This window comes from Protobothrops mucrosquamatus, unplaced genomic scaffold (assembly GCF_001527695.2).
Source record: "Protobothrops mucrosquamatus isolate PMUCROS unplaced genomic scaffold, P.Mucros_1.0 scaffold2180, whole genome shotgun sequence".
NCBI lineage: Eukaryota > Metazoa > Chordata > Lepidosauria > Squamata > Viperidae > Protobothrops > Protobothrops mucrosquamatus.
Genome location: NW_015388273.1, coordinates 670,826 through 689,859, shown reverse-complemented (window position 1 = coordinate 689,859; position 19,034 = coordinate 670,826). Strand labels below are relative to the sequence as shown.

The 19,034-nt window shown below is 35.6% G+C and overlaps 1 protein-coding gene across 1 annotated transcript in view; it reads left to right on the top strand.

Moving 5' to 3' along the window:
* GALNTL6 (polypeptide N-acetylgalactosaminyltransferase like 6) overlaps window positions 1-19,034 on the top strand; it is a 527,250-nt gene that overhangs the window by 53,551 nt on the left and 454,665 nt on the right. Inside the window, exon 4 of the mRNA XM_015824280.1 lies at window positions 8,019-8,185. Within this exon, the coding sequence (XP_015679766.1) occupies window positions 8,019-8,185 (167 nt within the window). The remainder of the gene's footprint in view (window positions 1-8,018; window positions 8,186-19,034) is intronic.

Below are 19,034 nucleotides of genomic sequence, written 5' to 3'. Positions count from 1 at the left end.
GAAGCTGAAAAATTGGCCCAACAAATTAAAAGAGCAAAACAAAACTTTTTTGAAAATGCCAATAAGCCGGGTAAATGGTTAGCCTATAAACTGAAAAAAGAAAGAGGAAAAAAAAAACAGATAAACAAACTGCAAGATGTGAGAGGCAATTTACAACGCCAAAATGATACAATAAAAAAATAATTAAAGAATTTTATGAAACACTTTATGATATAGAAGAAACCACTCAGGAAAAAAATAAGGCAATATATAGAAAATGCTACTCTTACCAAAAATTCCAGAGAATTTCAAAAACATGTTAAATTGGAAAATAACAATGATGGAGCTAACAGAAGCTATAAAAAAACCAAAAATTGATAAGACACCAGGCCCAGATTGGCTACCCACAGAATTTTATAAAAGCCTATAAGACAGTGGTTCTCAACCTGTGGGTCGGGACCCCATTTGGGGTCGATCGACCATTTCACGGGGGTCGCCAAGCAAGGCTGTCCGCCATTTTTTTGTCCGCCATTTTTTTTGTCTGCCATTTTTTCCCCTTTTCCGGCGGGTGCCTTACCTCCCTTGGGCTGGGCCAGCTGGTGGTCGGCCTGCTCCGTCTCTGCCGCTTGCCAGCTACGCCTCGGCCGGCGCAGGGGGCGGAACCACACATGCGTGGTGCTCCCGGGCAGGGAAAGTCCTCGACTTATGACCGGTTGGGTAGTCCTCGACTTATGACCAGTTTAGTCCTCAACTTATGACCGGTTTAGTCCTCGACTTACGACCGGTTTAGTCCTCGACTTACGACCGGTTGGGGTCACGGCATTAAAAAGGTTGAGAACCACTGCTATAAGATATACTCAGCCCATTAATGCAAGAAGTATGTAATGAAGTATTATGGAGGCCAAACTACCAAATACATGAACAGAAGCCAATATGATAAGATAACCTTTATTGTCATTTTTTTACTGTGGGCACAACGGCACACATCAAAAATGAAATTTAGTTGCCCACTGTCAAAGTGAAACACATACATGACACACCCTAAAAACATACTATATACAACATATGTATAAACCCACACCCCTACATATACATAACAAATAAATATTAAATATAGTCCATCTTGAATATGTAATGGAAGGAGGAAGCTTGAGAGTTTACAAGGTTAATGCTATATGGAATGAAACTATGGCTGAATATGGATGTTCTGCTGCAGATACCACGAAGCCTTCTCCCAGAAGGTAACAAGGAAAATAGGTTGTGAAGAGGATGTGTAGTGTTCCAGATAATCTTACAGACCCTGCGCCTTCCTATCTGAAGCAGTGATGCTTCCAAATCAGACTGTGATGCTGTATGACAGGATGCTCTCGATCGTCCCTCTGTAGAAAGTGGTCAGGACAGGGGAAGGAAGATGTGCTTTTCTCATGCGACGCAGAAAATGCAGGCGCTGCTCTGCCCACTTTACCAGTTTCTCACTGTTGAGCAACCACGCCAACCTACTCGTTAGCTACACACCCAGGAATTTGATGCTGGTAACCACACCCAGGAATTTGATGCTGGTGCGCAGAGATGTGTGGCTATGCCTGCCTTTTCTGAAATCAACAATGATCTCTTTGGTTTTTCCCGTATTTAAAACTAGACTGTTTTCCTTATACCAGTTCACCAACCCCTCAACCTCCTTGCGGTAAGCTTCCATCTTGTCATCATGAATAAGACCCACTACTGTTGTATCATCTGCAAACTTCACAATATGGTTGGTTGCAAACCTAGCACAACAGTCATGGGTCAACAGGATGAACAGCAGCGGACTTAAGACGCAGCCCTAAGGAGAACCTGTGCTCAAGGAAATGGTATTAGAAGTATTTGTTCCAACTCGCACATATTGGGGCCTGCTGGTAAGAAAATCAAGAATCCAGTTGCACAAAGGAGTGTTTAAACCTAAGAGGCCCAGTTTGTCTACTAGATGCTGGGGAATGATTGTGTTAAACGCTGAACTGAAGTCGACAAACAACAAACGCACATGAGCATTTCTTTCCTCTAAGTGCTTCAAGCTCAGATGGAGAACGGAAGAAATAGCATCCTCCATAGAGTGATTTGGTTGGTAGGCAAACTGAAGCGGGTCAAATGTTGGCAGGAGGCTAGATACAATAATGTCCTTTATCAGCTTCTCAAAGCATTTCATAATGGTGGATGTCAGTGCGACCGGACAGTAATCATTGAGGCCTATAATTGTGGACTTTTTTGGCACTGGCAAAATGATGGCTGTCTTAAAACATGATGGGACCACTGCCTGCTGCAATGAGAAATTGAAAATATCTGTGAGAACACAAGCAAGCTCCTCTGCGCATTCCTTGAGGACACATCCAGGGATGTTATCTGGGCCCGCTGCTTTCTGAATGTTAACTTTCTGCAGTGTTTTCCGGACAGAGATGACATCAAAACGTAGCACTTGCTCGTCAGGATGGGGCACAACTTTCCTAGCAGGAGTATTATTTGATGCCTCAAATCTACCAAAAAATGTATTCAGTTTGTTTAGGAAGTCTGTGTCGTCCTTGCATCTCGATGGAGTCACCTTGTAATCCGTGATGGCCTGGATCCCTTACCACATTTGCCTGGTGTTTGTTGGGTCCTGAAAAAAAAATCTGAATTTTCTGGCAATGAGCTTGCTTTGCATCTTTTATGGCACTTTTCAGATTTGCTCTGGCTTTTCTAAGTGCCAGCATGTCACCAGATTTAAAAGCCACATTCCGTGCTTTCAGCATCTTGCGGACCTCATAAGTCAGCCATGGTTTTTCATTCGCCCTCACAATAATGCTTTTCAGGACACAGACATCTTCTATGTACTTTTGGATATATGCAGACACCGTGGTGGCATACTCCTCAACATTTGTAAGTTGGTTATCAGTAGCTGCTTCCTTAAACATGCCCCAATCTGTGCATTCAAAGCAGTCTTGTAATGCTTCTATAGCTCCCTCTGTCCACACCCCCACCTGCTTTACTGTAGGTTTCACTCTGACTAGTAAAGTTTTATATGCTGGAATAAGCAGCACTGAGAGATGGTCAGAGGAGCCCAGGTGGGGGCGGGGATAGCTTTGAAAGCCTTCTTGATGTTGGAATAAGCAAGATCCAGTGTATTTTCCCCTCTGGTTGCAAAGTCCACATATTGATGGAAGTGTGGCACGGCAGCTTTCAAATCCACTTGGTTAAAGTCTCCCACTGCAATAAATGCACCCTCTGGGTGAGTAGTTTGTAAGTCACTGATGGTATGACAGAGAACCTTCAGGGCCTCTTCTCTGTTTGCATCAGGGGGGATATACACAGCTGTGATAATGGTAACAGAGAATTCTCTAGGCAGATAGAAGGGTCTGCATTTGATGGTCAGAAGCTCCACATCTGGGGAGCACAGACTTGAAACCACCTTGGCATTATTACACCATCTGTCATTTATATAAAAACAGACACCCCTCCCCCCGGGATTTGCCACTAAGGGCAAGACTCCTGTCCAGCCAAAATTTTGAAAAACCCATCAAGCTAACAGCACTATCTGGGACAGAGGGCCTTAACCAAGTCTCTGTTGCAATAATGACACAGCAATTTCTCATCTCCCGGTTTGTTGTTAAATCCAGCATCTTTAATATCAAAAGAAGATTCAGATTTGACTCAGATAAAGAATTATAGACCAATATCTTTATTAAATGTGGATTACAATTTTTTTGCTTCAATAATAGCAGAAAGACTGAAGAGATTTTTGATTGAATTTATACATCCAGACCAAAATAGATTCTTACCAAAGAGACAAATAAAGAACAACCTAAGAATGATCTTAGATACTCTGGAATATTACAAAATGCATCCAGGGAAACAAATGGCATTAATTTTCTTAGATATGCAGAAAGCTTTTGATAATGTTAACTGGCAAGTTATGGTACAACAATTAAACTAAATGGACTTTGGAGAAAACTTTATAAATATAATCAAAACAATTTATCATAGACAAACGACTAAAGTAATTATAAATAGAGATTTTACAGAGAATTTTAATATTAAAAAAGGCATGAGACAAGGGTATCCACTATCTCCATTATTATTTATTTTAACTCTGGAAGTGCTGAATAGAAATGTTAAACAGGACCCAGAAATTAAAGGCATGGAAATAAAAGATGAAAAATATAAATTACAAGCATTTGTGGACAATTTGGTATTTATACTAGAAGATCCCTTGGAGACAAGCCCTAAATTATTGATAAAGATTGAAGAATTTGGAGAAGTAGCAGGATTGAAAATAAACACAGATAAGACTAAAGTGATAGTCAAAAACCTTATAGATAAACAAAAAACCAATTGTCAGAAAAAACAGATCTCCAGATAGTTAAGAAAGTTAAATACCTGGGAATAAACTTAACAGCAAGGTTAAAAGAAGATAATTATCTTAAACTATTAAAACAAATAAAATTAGATTTGGAAAGATGGAAAAATCTACAACTATCAATGTTGGAAAGAATAGTGACGGTGAAAATGAATATTTTACCAAAACTACTTTGTTCCAAACAATATCTATAAAATTAGAGAAAAGTTTTTTTTGATGAGTTAAATGCATTGATTTTGAAATTTATCTGGCAAGGGAAAAAAGCCAGAATAAGACTGAAATTGTTACAAGAAGTGAAACAAAATGGAGGATTTGGGCTACCAGACTGGGTTCTATACTATCAAGCAGCTGCATTAACATGGTTAAAAGAGTGGATAACTCTTAGACACAAAAGATTACTATATCTAGAAGGACATGACCTACAACTTGGACGTCATGCTTTTCTATGGTATGGGAAGAAAAAAATCCATAAATATTTTCAAAATCACCATATAAGAAATGCCTTGCTTTTGACATAGGAAAAGAGAAAAATGAAAATTTATATGAAAATACCAGGATGGATCTTGACAATGGAAGCATTTGTGCACCCAAATTTAATCAACTATGAGAAACTTGTGACATACAGAGACATTTTGAATACTGAAGAGAAATTACAAACTAAACAAGAATTGGAAGAACAGGACATTGAGCTATCATGATGGCCACACTTGCAAATGCAAATTAGATATGAAAAAATGCTAAAACATATGGTTTTTATAAAGATCAAACAGTGTTTGACCAGATACTATTGTCATCAGATGAAAAACTGATTAAGAAACTCTATAAATTTTTGTTAAACCTGAAGATGGAAGATGAACAAGTTAAAGAAACAATGATAACTTGAGCAAAAACAATTTGGGCACAATGTAGAATTAGAAAAATGGCAAAACCTGTGGGAAAGAAACTATAAAATAACAAGGGCAACTACTTATAAGGAAAATTTATATAAAATGTTTTATAGATGGCATTTACCACCTGCAAGATTAGCAAATTGTTTAAAAACACGGAAATTCTTTAAAAACAAAGAAATGTCTACTTTTTGTTCATTATTTCAACTTCATTATTAAAATTCTGTTTCAACATTCTGATAAAATATTGAGCTTCTAAACGTTATCTTGTTGCTAGCAATATACATATACGTTTGGTGCCTTATTAAGTAGTTCATGAAATAGCTTTTTGGCTTTCCCACTTATACTTGAATATTCACTTTTACTTGTCAGTTCATACAAGCTTATTTCTCTAGAGATATACTTGCACTCACATTTTATATTTAATATTGCTGATTATTATTAGATGCACTGTTAGAATTGCATTAGTGAGGCTTATATTATATAAGACTTCAACAATATTGCTGCCTATGGAATTCCTTTACCAGCAAGCAAAATTTTGACATTCTCTCAGGCAGACTTGTGATTCAGTTTCCTCCCCACTCCTCATTCCTGTTTTATCTGTATCTCTCATATAAAATACAGTTATATGCCTGGGTCATATATAACATCAGATTACCAATCCTTCCCTTTCATTTTAAGGCTTATTTTTATAAAAACTACAAGCAGAAGGAGAGAAAAGGAACAAGAAGTTTTGTGCTGAATGATGGATCTGCTAATCTTAAACCAATTTAGGATCCTTACCTACAATGGATATGCCAATCACAGAAAACAACAGCTATGCTTCAACAGCATTTTATTACACCTCACTTCCAGCATAAACTACCAGCCAATTCAGGTTAGAAGGCAGACACTACATGAAACACTGGAGCTCTATTATTATAGGGCATAGTAGCAAAATCTTGAAAGCCTGACAGAGATTCCTTCCTGTATTAACCTCAAGGTAAACTTGAGATTTTCTCACCTGCTCCTTTCTGTATGGGCTACATAATGGTTATGTAATTCTTTCTTCAAAACAATTTTTATATTCATCTGTACAGAAACTTTCCAGAGATAGACACATCAAATTCACTTCTGTTCTACAATCTTTCCATTCTATCGAGGTTGCATGCTCATTTAATGAACATTGCAGAACTAGAAGCATTTATATGAAGGAGGGCATGATTGAAGATAAGTAAAGGAAATTAAATAATTCTGTTTTACTTGTTTTTATAAATTGACTTTCTGCTCATCTACAGATTAGATGCACACAAGAAAAAATAAGATTTACAGTTCTAAATTTCCTGCCTAATTGTAGATATCTGAAAATGATTAAAATAACAGATACTATATGGCAATTTATCTCTAAGTTGGGGAAATGATGAACTGATGTTTTCAATTCATTGAACTGAAAGCTGATTGGAAGATAATAGGAATTATGGTATGTTATTTGAGAGAAAACTAAAGGACCTAATCAATAAAGAGTTTATTCATTTTCTCTTTACTTTCCATCCTCTTATATTATTCTCTACAGAATAACAAAGTTGGAAGGGGCCTTGGAGATCTTCTAGTACAATCCCTTCCTCAAGCAGGAGACCCTATATTGTTTCAAACAAAGGGCTGTCCAATGTCCAAGTAAAATGTCTTTTTATTCTCTTTTAGTTTTGTGCCTTTTATAATGTTGAAGTTTTTAATATTAACTATATTAATAATTAGTACATTTTATTTTTAACGTTGTACGCCACCCTGAGTCACATTGTGAGATGATGAATAAATAAAATAGTGGTACATTTAAAAGACATTTAGAGGGCTATGATTATATGTTGTTATATCTTCAGACTGTGCTGGGGGCAGAAGCAAGGATGTTGTGAAGCAAGATATTGTCTAAATAATCATACCCTATTCCAGAAAATACTCAGAAAATAGTGTTCTGGATTTCAAATTTTCTCCCTGTTTAGAAGGAAGTAAAAATACAGAAGGTCCTCTCTACAAATTGGATAGCCAAGCTTCTGGCAATGGGTACATCTTCTACAGATGTGGAAAACTAGCTGATTTTAATCAAATGATTAAAAACTTATTACAAAAAACATAGTATTCCACATTTAAAATAAATTAAATTGTAAATGTCTGACAACCATTTATATAATTCTTAGTTCAGTTAAGCCACTTTTACGTGATACAGCTTATCCATTTCATACTTTGTTGTTTGGGCAACAATTTCCTATAAGATTTCTTTGATTCGTGTGTGTGTGTGTTTGTGTGTGTGTGTGTGTGTGTGTGTGCGTGCTTGAATTATTTGTAAAACAAAGGCAGGATACAAATAAATAAAAAAAAATATTAGAGTTTTTAGAAAACTAAAGAATAGATTATTTGCATCTATGTATTTTTGCTCATTATATGAAGCCTACCATACTATATAAAGTAGCCTTGGAGAATTCCGAAGTAAGAGTTTAGGTAGTGGTTATTTTTTATATTACATATTTATATTTTATAGTATGTTATCCAAAATGAAATATTTCACCAAAAAAGGCATTTTCATTTCAAACAATATAAACCAGCCTTAACAAGAACAAAAATCTAGTTCTTCAGTCTAGAATGATTTTGAATGTCCAATACTGATAATGTAGTGGAGGATTTCCATTACAAAAACCATTATCTGTTTGTATATCTGTATATATATACTGGGAAAAAGTGATAGAGATACATGAGAAAATGTGGTTCTCCTTTTTTTATATTTTTATATGGTACCTCTTTTTTTTCATCCTCAGCTGTAAAGACAAGTTATACTTGGAGAAGCTCCCAAACACTAGTATAATTATCCCATTTCATAACGAAGGTTGGACTTCACTTCTGCGGACTATACACAGCATTATCAACAGGACACCAAATAGCCTGATAGCAGAAATTATTCTTGTGGACGACTTCAGTGATAGAGGTAAGGAAAAAAGCAAACAAGATTCACATCACAATTGTTGATTATAACTTTCTTACAAATTATAATTCTCCTTTGGGGAAAATCTTTTTTTTCCTGTAGGAACTTTGTGTTCAATTTGGTATTATTAGTAAAAAAATATTCTGCTTAGTTCTTTTTTCCCATTACATTATGTAGAAATGACAAAGGAAGGCTTAGAAGTTTTCTGTTTCCTTTCCTCTAAGATAGAATAGTTAAATTGTTGAATGTATTTGTAGTTTTTTAGATAAGTGTGAGTGTGTGCGTGCCTGTTTATGTGCAGTAGCAATTAGTAGTATTCATCTGAATGAAAACCTTTTAACACTGACCTTTGAATAAAGATGCTTTATTAGATTTACAACTTTTATATTTTATTGCATGATGCAGATTAACAGTTGTGCCCTAATAATTAGGTAGTACATTAGAATGACAATGTTATAAATTCAAATTTTTAGGGCTAGAAAGAAAAACTGTTTAAAAATATGAGTTAAGCTCAAATTCTTTAGGACCAATCCAGCAAAATCAGATGCATTTCCATCTACTGTTTCTTGGAACTAAATTTTGTACTTAATAAAATTCTATGTATGTTCATTGTACTCATTATTCTACTTTATTAGAGAACTAATGTAATTAATATTTAAAGCATTAGACTAGACCTGTAAGAGGCTTAGATTGAAATCTGTGTTTATATATTGTTTTTACAAGACTAATCATTGTGCCCAAAATTCCTTATGAGGTTATATTATATTATAAATAGCCATTTTTATGGTTATCCACTTTTTAGAAGAAAAGCAACTTATATATTGCAAACACATAAATAACAGCACTTGAAATTAAAGTAAAATGCTGTAGTGAAACACATTTAATCTCCAGTTAAATATACCCCATTTTTACTAGGGTTTAGAATATGATCCTAAGTATACTCTCTCTGTTTCAGAGTAAGCCTGGTGAAATGCATTGATGCTACTTGCATTCTAGTGTAGCACTTCTTGAAGAAGATTGACAAAAAAAGTAAAGCTTCTGAATCAGATTTAACTCTAAGTGACTTCATGGATATGTCCACTGGGTTTGCTTAGCTTCAATATAGAAATGCTTTGTCATCTCACAAGCTATTATTTTTTTACCTCCCAGTCTAACTTATAATTCTGAGATTTATGTTCAAATACTAATTTGGTTCAATCTTTCTCAGCTTTTTGAGATCAGCAGGTTGGGTGATTTGTAGATTTAGAGTATCTCTATTTAATATGAGACCTATTTATACTATGTGAAATTCCTTTGAAATCTCCTTTGCATACAAATGTTTTCCTTTATATCTTAAAAAGAGAAATGATTTAGTAAAAGCCTTTCCTGGAGGTAGGGTACCATTTTAAAATATTTCTCTTTTTTGTATAACCTTTGCTTTTAACCTTTTCTTAGTTTTGTTAATTTTAATGCTTTTAATTCTTTTCTATTTATGCTTTTTATATCACTGTTTTATGTCCACAGTTACTTTGGATAGTGAGATAAACAGCATATAAATTTAAAAAATAAATAAAACCTGCCATATCAGCTCCAATATTATTTGGATTCTCCAATTCTCCTGAATGAGTTTCGAAAGTTGCAATTCTCCAGAAGGAGTTTCAAAAGTTGCAATTTCTAACAATAGTTAGAAACCCAATGGTTAGAAATCCCTGTTTTGGGAACTTTGCAACCAACCCTCTTTAAAAAAAATAGATTTCCCACCTCTGTCTTTAGTTTGAATAGATATAATTTCATTGATTTCTTAGAAGGATTTGCAGACATGTGAAAAATTCATTTTCATATCTGTTGCTAACAGTTGGTTCAGGGCAACTTCTGTTTCTTTGTAATTTGATGTAAAATCAGATTTGTTACTTTGTTACAAATATGTTGCATTAATTGTTAAGGTTGATGTTTCATGCTTTGGATGTGATTTTGTCCATAGCAACCTAAGCATTTATCAGATGCAAATGTTGTCTTCATTACTATTTCCAGTCTTTGGATGAAATGCTTATTTCACTGCAGATTAATTGTTGCAATGTTTTTCTATAATAATGCTACAGATGGTGGAAATATTTGAGTTTTTGTTGTTCTTGGATGATAAATCTTTTTTTTTATTAAAAGTTTTATAACATTTACAAAATAAACTCCTTTGCCCGTCCCCCAAAACGCCTATAACCCCCCCCCACTTCCCAGAGCTTTTTCACAGGGTTACAAATATATTAATCATAATCTAAGTAACATTATCCAACTAATTATGTAACCAAATCTATAACACACTTTAACTCCCTTTTAAAATAAATTTAGATAATTTAAGATTAAACACAATAATAAACAAATAATCAACTTAATTATTAAACAAAATTACTACTCAAAATAATAATAATATCAATATAATAAAATATAATAAAAATATAAAATATATAATAAAATATTCACAATAACAATACTGTAAAATTTACTCAAACACCAAATGGAACTTTTCAGTTCCATATTTATTCTGAATATAATCTATCCATCTTCTCCAAACCGAAATATATCTTTCCTGTGATTGATCCTTTAAATAAGCAGAAATCTTAGCCATTTTTGCTAAATTTGACACTTTAAGAGACCATTCTTCTACCGTAGGCAAACGATCCGTCTTCCAGTTTTGAGCTACCAATAGTCTTGCAGCTGTTATAAGATTTAACATCAGATTCATTTATTTAGCGTCCAAATCTCCCATAATACCTAATAAAAATAACTGCGGTGTAAACTTTATCTTTTTCTTAAAAATATTTTGAATATTCCACCAAACCTTAATCCAAAATGCTTTTATTTCCCTACACGTCCACCAAATATGAAAATAAGTTGCATCTAAACTTCCACATCTCCAACATTTGGGCTGTAAATTAGGATACATGCATGACAATTTTTGAGGATCCAAATGCCACCTATTGCATTAATATGTTGCATTAATTGTTAAGGTTGATATTTCATGCTTTGGATGTGATTTTGTCCATAGCAACCTAAGCATTTATCAGATGCAAATGTTGTCTTCATTACTATTTTCAGTCTTTGGATGAAATGCTTATTTCACTCCAGATGAATTGTTGCAATGTTTTTCTATAATAATGCTACAGATGGTGGAAATATTTGCGTTTTTGTTGTTCTTGGATGATAAATCTTATCTTTTGCACAATTAAGAGAAAGAAATAAGATGTGCCTCAAAAATATAGTTTTGAATTTGTAGTTTTGAAGCTAAGTTGGTATGTGATGTATAGAAGGAGTGGCTAAATATATGCTTTTCACTGGTTTATGACCACAATAATTATGTGACTTGAGGTAAATATTTTTAGAGAAAAAGGGGAAATGAGAAATGAAAACAATACCTGTGTACAGTATTTCCTTGAGCCCAGAAAAGACATCTAGGCTTCTGCACTGATTACCAATAGTCTTCTGTTGAACAATCTGTGTAGGAACACCAGAGAGAATTTCAGCAGAAGCCTACTAGTAATTAGTGCAGCTCACAAAGCAAAAATGTGATAATGGCCATACACTTCATGTTCATAACTGCTGGTGACACTGCAATCTGCTGCCTGCTGCATCTCCTAGTGGAATTTTAAGAGCAACCCCATGTAGACCAAATTGCAGTAATACACATACTAGATGATCAAAGCATGATGATTGTCATAAGACTCTCCTGATACAAAATTGGTACACTAGAAGAATGTATGAAGCCATTGTGTGAGCCTCATCTGCCACCTGCTCCTCAAGGAATAACTGTGAGTCCAAATTGCACAACAGTCACTAAGAGGAAAATGCAACCCCACATAAAGGGCTAAAACTGAAACATCTCCAAACCTGGATGGGTAAAATACATGCAGCCGCTCAATCTTGCCAGGGCTGAAGTAAGGTTTTTCTTCCCTATTCAAACTTGCACAATCTGACACTATGGCATATGCTTTATTGGTATGATAAAGCATACCAATTCACCAATTCTGAAATTATATGGTGACATATCACAGGATGAAGCAATATCCCTAATTTTAAATGTGAACCCCTTCTCCACATTCCAAGTAGTCACTTTCTATGGAAAAGATCCATACTAGATCCAAACAACAACTCCTACTAGAAAAAAGCAACAATTTATTAATATTCTATGTGAAACAAATATTTCTTTCTGTCAGTTCCAAATCTCTCCGCATATAGCTCCAAAAGATGGTCTGCAGTTTTGTCCTTGTATGATACATTTCTTTGTCAGGGAACTGTTCCATCACTTAATAATTCTTGGTTGCCCCCTTTTTGCTTTATATTTTCCTTTACAAGGTACAGTGACAAGAACTGTGCATAATAGTCCAAGTGTAGTCTTACCATGAATTTCTATAAAGATAATAGTATTATCAGTTCTCTTCTAATATTCTCAAGTATAGAATCAGCTCACTGAATTAATCTTTTCATTGAGTTGTCCACCAAAGACCAGGATTCCTTGCTTGGTAATTTTGACTACATTCATATTCCTTAAATGTCTTCAGACCAACTAAGATTTTGTATCTCCAATAAGAACTTTTATTATAAAAATGTTTTTATAGAATCTGCTAAAAAGAAATAGTGGAGATACATGCAAATCAAAACTGCAAATATTTTGCAAGGTCGCAAATGTTTAGCTCCATAACATAGCTGTAAAAATGGATAAAGGAAGGGGGCAGTTCTGCATTTCATTCTTTTTATTCTTACTTATGCTAACATAGACACATATATAAAGAACCATCTGTGACAGACTAGAAAAATGTTTCAGCACATGGCACATCATTGAATATTCTGCCAAACTACTTTGATAATTTATTTTGTGGATTATATACATTTTTCCCTGGGCCCAAAATCTGTAAATATCTTTAATTTAAAATAACAATCATTTCTGGCACTTAAACCACACAGAATTGGAAGGACAAATATAAATCTTGAAAAGACTATGCAAGACTCCTGGATTAGTTAGAAAAGGGAAAAGGAGCTGCTCAGAATTGCCTGAACAGTGAGTTTGGTGGCAAATACATTTGATAAATGAAGTGAAATAAAATAAATAAAAAGGAGAAATGGAAACTAAGCCAATGTTCAGAATCTTCAGAATATTTTCCTGATAATTATGCATCAAAAGCCTGAGTAAAACTTACAATTTCACACCTATATTTTTGTAAATTTGATATGTCTACCTGATTTTGTCTGAATTGAAGATTAGAGATTTGAAGAAACTGTATTTTTGTTTCTTTATGATTCAAATAGCAACCCTCCAAATTTGGTGCATGCAACTGGGCTGGCAAAGGGAAATTTCCTCCCTTTCTCTCTCTGTGGGGCATTGTTGAATGGAATGGGCTTTGTTAAGAAGATGAGGGATCCCAGAACGTCTAAATGTCAGGTTGTTAAGGCCTTTTGGAAGGCCAATGTGGCTGGGGCCATTTGGGTCTAGGGGAGGAGGCTTTCTATTATAACAAACTAATTTTTAAAGCAGGATAGCAGGATTATCAATAGAATAGCAAAGTTCAAGTCAGAGGAGAGGAAGAAAGCTATATAAAAATCAATCTAATTCTCTGAAAAGTGGCTGCCTCAGGCAGCACAATTCTAGCATGGTTAGAGGCAGTGAAATGTCAATTATTAATGTACTGCAGTTGCTTTTCACTGCTTATGGGATTATCTGCCACAAGAAATAGATTAGTTTTGAGTACTTTATGCTTTGACTTGGGGGAGGAGCACCATTTTTCAAGGAAAGCAAAAAGTTTGGTCCAGCAATAGAGGGAGAAGACAAGTTCATTATTTCTGCCTGTTATCCTTTTTCTCATTCATTTTACTTGACAGTATCAGAGGCTGCTTCAATCTGTGAGCGTATGTTGGAAGACCAGGATTCTATCATAAGCAGTGTCAACATGATAAAAAAGGGCTCTATGGTATATTCACCCCCTACTTGTAATGTGTGATCAGAAGGACAAGAGGAACAGAGCTTGGATGTTTATCCCTTGCCTGCATTTTCTCTTTCAAGGGCTACATTGTCTTTCATATCCTGTTCCCCACTTTTAAGTTCTGCATCAAGATACATCTTTGCCAACATTTTTGTTTTCCATTTGAGAGCATTAAAACATCTATTTGACATAAGACAGACCTTTGGACATAATTGGTTTTCCTTGCTTTTAGCAGGATTAATCTGTTCTATGGTGGTCACAAGATTAGCTAGAAACACAGTTTTTGATAATATGCTAATTATGACCTTTGCAAGTCAGTCCTTTGTTCTTTCCTTAATGACTGCATTAGCACTGCTAATCCCATCAACAACTAACATTTGATGCCTAGTGAATAATTTTGAAATCCTCATTTGTCAAGTAGTTGTGTCTTTCACTCTAATTCTCTGCAGTAAGTTTTTTTCACCCCTACTTAGATGTTAATTGGATGAAAATAAATTACTACTGTTGACAGTGCTGAATTCTTTATAGAGTATCAAACTTATTTTAAAAATTCAGTCTGAGTACTCATTGTTATCATTACAGACATTTTTATTCAGAACAAGTATTACTTTCTTCTAGAATTCTAAAATGTAATTATCAGAGCATGTAAGAAGGAAGAATAAAATGGTTAGCTTGTTCACCATCCATTTAAATGTGTACTACATTAATTGAATTTTATTCTTAGGTGTTGCCGTTTCCTATATGGTATTATTCTCTGTACAATGCCACTTGTTATTATGGTATCTTCTTTACTGTGACAGTGATCATCTAGATATGCAGTGGCAGGTGACACTGTAATCTTGTGTGATTAGGTAATTATTACAAGAATAAAATAGATAAGGGAAGAGGATTACTTTTGTAGCGGGGACTGCCTGAGAGTGCTGGCAGGAGCTTGACTGGGAAGGAAAAGATTGGGACAGCTGCAGTTGGCTTTGGGTGTGGCTGGCGTGAGTGGAAGGAGGAAGGATAGAAAAGGAAAGGAAAGGAGAAGGCCGGTGTGGTTGGAGTTGAGAAGAGAAGGTCTGGAAGCTTATTTTATTTTTCTATCAAGGGTATNTTGCTCAGGGGCTTGTTACTCCTGCTGCTAAAGCAGCCCTGAGCTGTTATATACATCTTCGGGGCATCAACCATTGTGACCGGTTAAGTTCGTGCCTGAAAGTCCGGCTTCAACAAGAAGAGCCTGCCACCCATCAATGCTGCATGAGTTCCGGTTGTAAGACATCTCACCGATCTCTAAAGAACATTACCGCAAGGCTAGACAAGGGGGGTTGTGGCTGGGAGGGCCTGGGCATTGGCGGCCTCTAAAGAGGTAGCGCTACACTTTAATTCTTGAAAATTGTATTTTATTTTTTCATTTGTTTGATGGATTGTAAGCAACCATGATCTCCTTAAGATACCAACAAGCTACAGTTAAACAAATACATATTTATGTTATTCAGAGCACACTGAATTACAACTAATACTCTATTCAGATATGAAGCCAAAATTATACCTTTCCCAACATCATATGGAGGTATGTTTAGAAGCCACAAAAGGTAATAGGCAAAACATGTTGATCCTATTTTATAACCTAAGAAGTAACCTGGGTGAAATAGGAAGAATAAAATCGGAGAGAATCAGTTGCTAGCCAACCGGCTGTCTATTGTGATCCTGAATAAGAGCACTGGACATTGAAATATTCTGTTCCAAGTTCCACTTTTCCTTTGTTATACTGAAAGTGAGAAGCCCAGTAATACACTTGCAATCATACTGCTCAACAACTGGAACTGGAACAGCAATTTGGAGAGCAAGTTGCAGTCTTTTTTGTCTAAATATACAGAAGGCTCAAAGTATGGAGAGACTGGAGCCTTTCCCACAGTTCAGTCTCTCGCCGTCCTCTGTGCTTTCAGGTCTATGAGAACAAAAGCACTGCAAACTTCCTGCCTGAATGTGGGCAAGTTGAAGAGAGGCAGGAAATGTATAGAGCATATTGTTTTCCATTTGTTCAGGCAAATACCTCAAGCAGGGTCTGCCGCTTATGATAAAGAAATTAGTAGTGGCCCATGGCTGATTGTCATTTTGTTGGTAGAAATTCTAGCCCACTGAATAACACCAAACAGCAAGTTGAAATTAGACAGAGATTTATTGGATACAACGGTTTGCAAAGCGTGGTGGACTCCAAATAAATATTTGATCCACACCTAGTCACAACAAAGACACACATTATATACATTCTATCCCCGATGCCTTGGCCCCTCCTCTGAGGTTACAATCTTATCAGAGCCGCCTAAACAAAATACATTATCCCTTCCCCTTACTATTTTGCTTCACCTATTCCCTTATATGTACTTTATCATGAAATCCTATAGCTCAGTGTGGAAATCCTATAGCCTACGTGCAGAACTCTTACAAGGTACGTGTACATGTAGAAATTGTGTAGAAATCTTGCAGTCTACGTGTAGAAATTTTGTGTAGAAATCTTACTGTCTATGTGTAGAAATTTTACAGAGTACGTGTCACTTAACTTTACTTTTTATTCTAAAATTTTATTCCTAACAGATCCTCCCTTTTTCTTTTCATACTTAATAAAATTTTAGAATCTTCTTAAATTCATTTCAATTTCTTCTTTGTGTTTATTCTCTATTATGTTTACTTTGTCTTTAATTTCCTTAAAAGCTAACAGTGCCTGTATCTTTTCCTCCCGTTTGATGCCATCCATTATACTTGTTACAGTTGTATGGACTAAATTTTTAATCATAGGAATTAGGCAGGGCAAACACATTAGTCCCACTAATATTATGCCCACCATGAATAATGCTTGTTTCCAATTGCGAAAGATTCCTCCCAAAAATCCCCCGTCATCTAGAAGACCAGTCCAAGTCTGGACTGAAACATGTACAAGTTGTCTCAGTGGTTAATTGCTTCACCACTGCACCTGTTTCATCTATTTGTAAGCAACAATTTGTTAAATTAAACTTTCCACACACACCTCCTTCTTTAGCTAATATATCTTTTCTTTCTTTATAGTGATATAAGTTAATGGATCGGATCCTGTTCCGTCTATCCCAAATCCATAACTTACTATATCAGAATGGTTCTTAGTGATTTCCAACTCCATTGTATTAGTTCCATATATTCTTTTAAATTTGGTAATACCATTACATCCTGGATAACCTCCTCCAGTGTAATCACACACNAAAGCTTTTTTCTGTCCCTTTTTCTAATATTTTCGTAGAATTGACGTATATTAATCTTCCTTCATCTTCAGGTCTCTGTCTCACTCCCACTTTAGCTAAACCCACATATATACTGAAATTCAAATATGTTGGTATCGATGGATCATAGCACTGTATCTTTTTGTCTCTTTCCTTACAAACTGAATATTGTGTTTTATTTAATTGACATGTAGATTGAAATATACACCCCTTTGGTGGCATTGGTAATGCAGGCTTCACATCCTTCTGCTTCTGTTGCTCCCTAGAGAGGGAGAGGTATACAGCCAGGGACAAATATACAGCACTAGGGATTCACATTTTATATTAATCTTCTTCTTCTAAACTGTGATATGTTATGAAGGCTTCTCGTTGTTCTTCCTGGACTAATTGGATTGAAGGAGTATCTTTTAGAGTATATCTTACCACTCTGGTCAATATCTCAGTATATTCTTCAAAAGGTTTCAATTTCTTCTCAATGAGTACTATATTGCATGGTCCAAAATGTTCTTCACATCCAGTACATCTTACACAGTCAATACAATGGAAACAACTACAACAATCAACATGGCATTTACAGTCACAGTACCAACACATTTAAACAGGAATTTTACAAAGTATCAATTTAAACGAGTCATCACCCGGAACACAGGTCCACTGTCCTTTTGGTTCAGCTACTGGTCCTTTCACTTGCGTATAATGAGTCCACCCTTTTTCTTTCGTCCGAACTGCAGTTTCAGAGGTCAGCAACACCTGCAATGGTCCTTCCCACTTAGGTTGCAATTTCTCCTCCTTCCACGTTCAGATCAGGATCCACTGTCCCACCTCAAACTTGTGGACAGGAAATTCCAAAAGGGGTGTTTGGATCAAAAAGCCTTGTTTCCTGCAATGATCAAGATACTGCGACAGTTTATGCACATAATGTCTTACTACTTTATCCCTTGTTACTAAAGAGTCCATGGAGATGTTTCCAGGCATAAATGACACACCATACAACAATTCATAAGGAGACAATCCTAAATTTTTCCGTGATTGTGTTCTTATTCGCAACAATACTAAAGGTAAACATTTTATCCAAGTCATTTGAGTTTCATATTGTGGAATTTCCCACTTGAGGTAATTTAGAATAAACTTGAATGCATTGAAACAGCCTCACCATTAGATGTTATAGAGCATTTTATGTATTTGTCTACATATCATACTTATCGTATAACCAACCATATATTAACCATAGAAAAGTATCAATTTTCCCTCCCCTAGCCATTCCTTTGTCCATATGTATTTACAAACAGATTACTTAGTAAAGAGCCAACAAAGGAACGCTCACCAAACTCTGCTTGAGTTTGTTTGCATACAAATCTTTATTCAAAACAACATAGCTCATTTATAATCCCCCAAATTTTCTCAACTCCTTCATTTTAAACAAGGGTTGAATTACAATTCCTTCAATTCTTTTAAGTATCACTATCATTATTATCATGATACTCAGCTGTACATCTCCACCCCAGGTCACCCCAACGATGCCCTTGACGTGATGACCCGTTGCCTGGAGGCCGTACGGGTCTGGATGGGGAGGAACAGACTCAGACTCAACCCTTCCAAGACCGAGTGGCTGTGGTTGCCGGCGCCCCGGCATAGTCAGCTGATTCCATCGCTGTCTATAGGGGGCGAAACTTT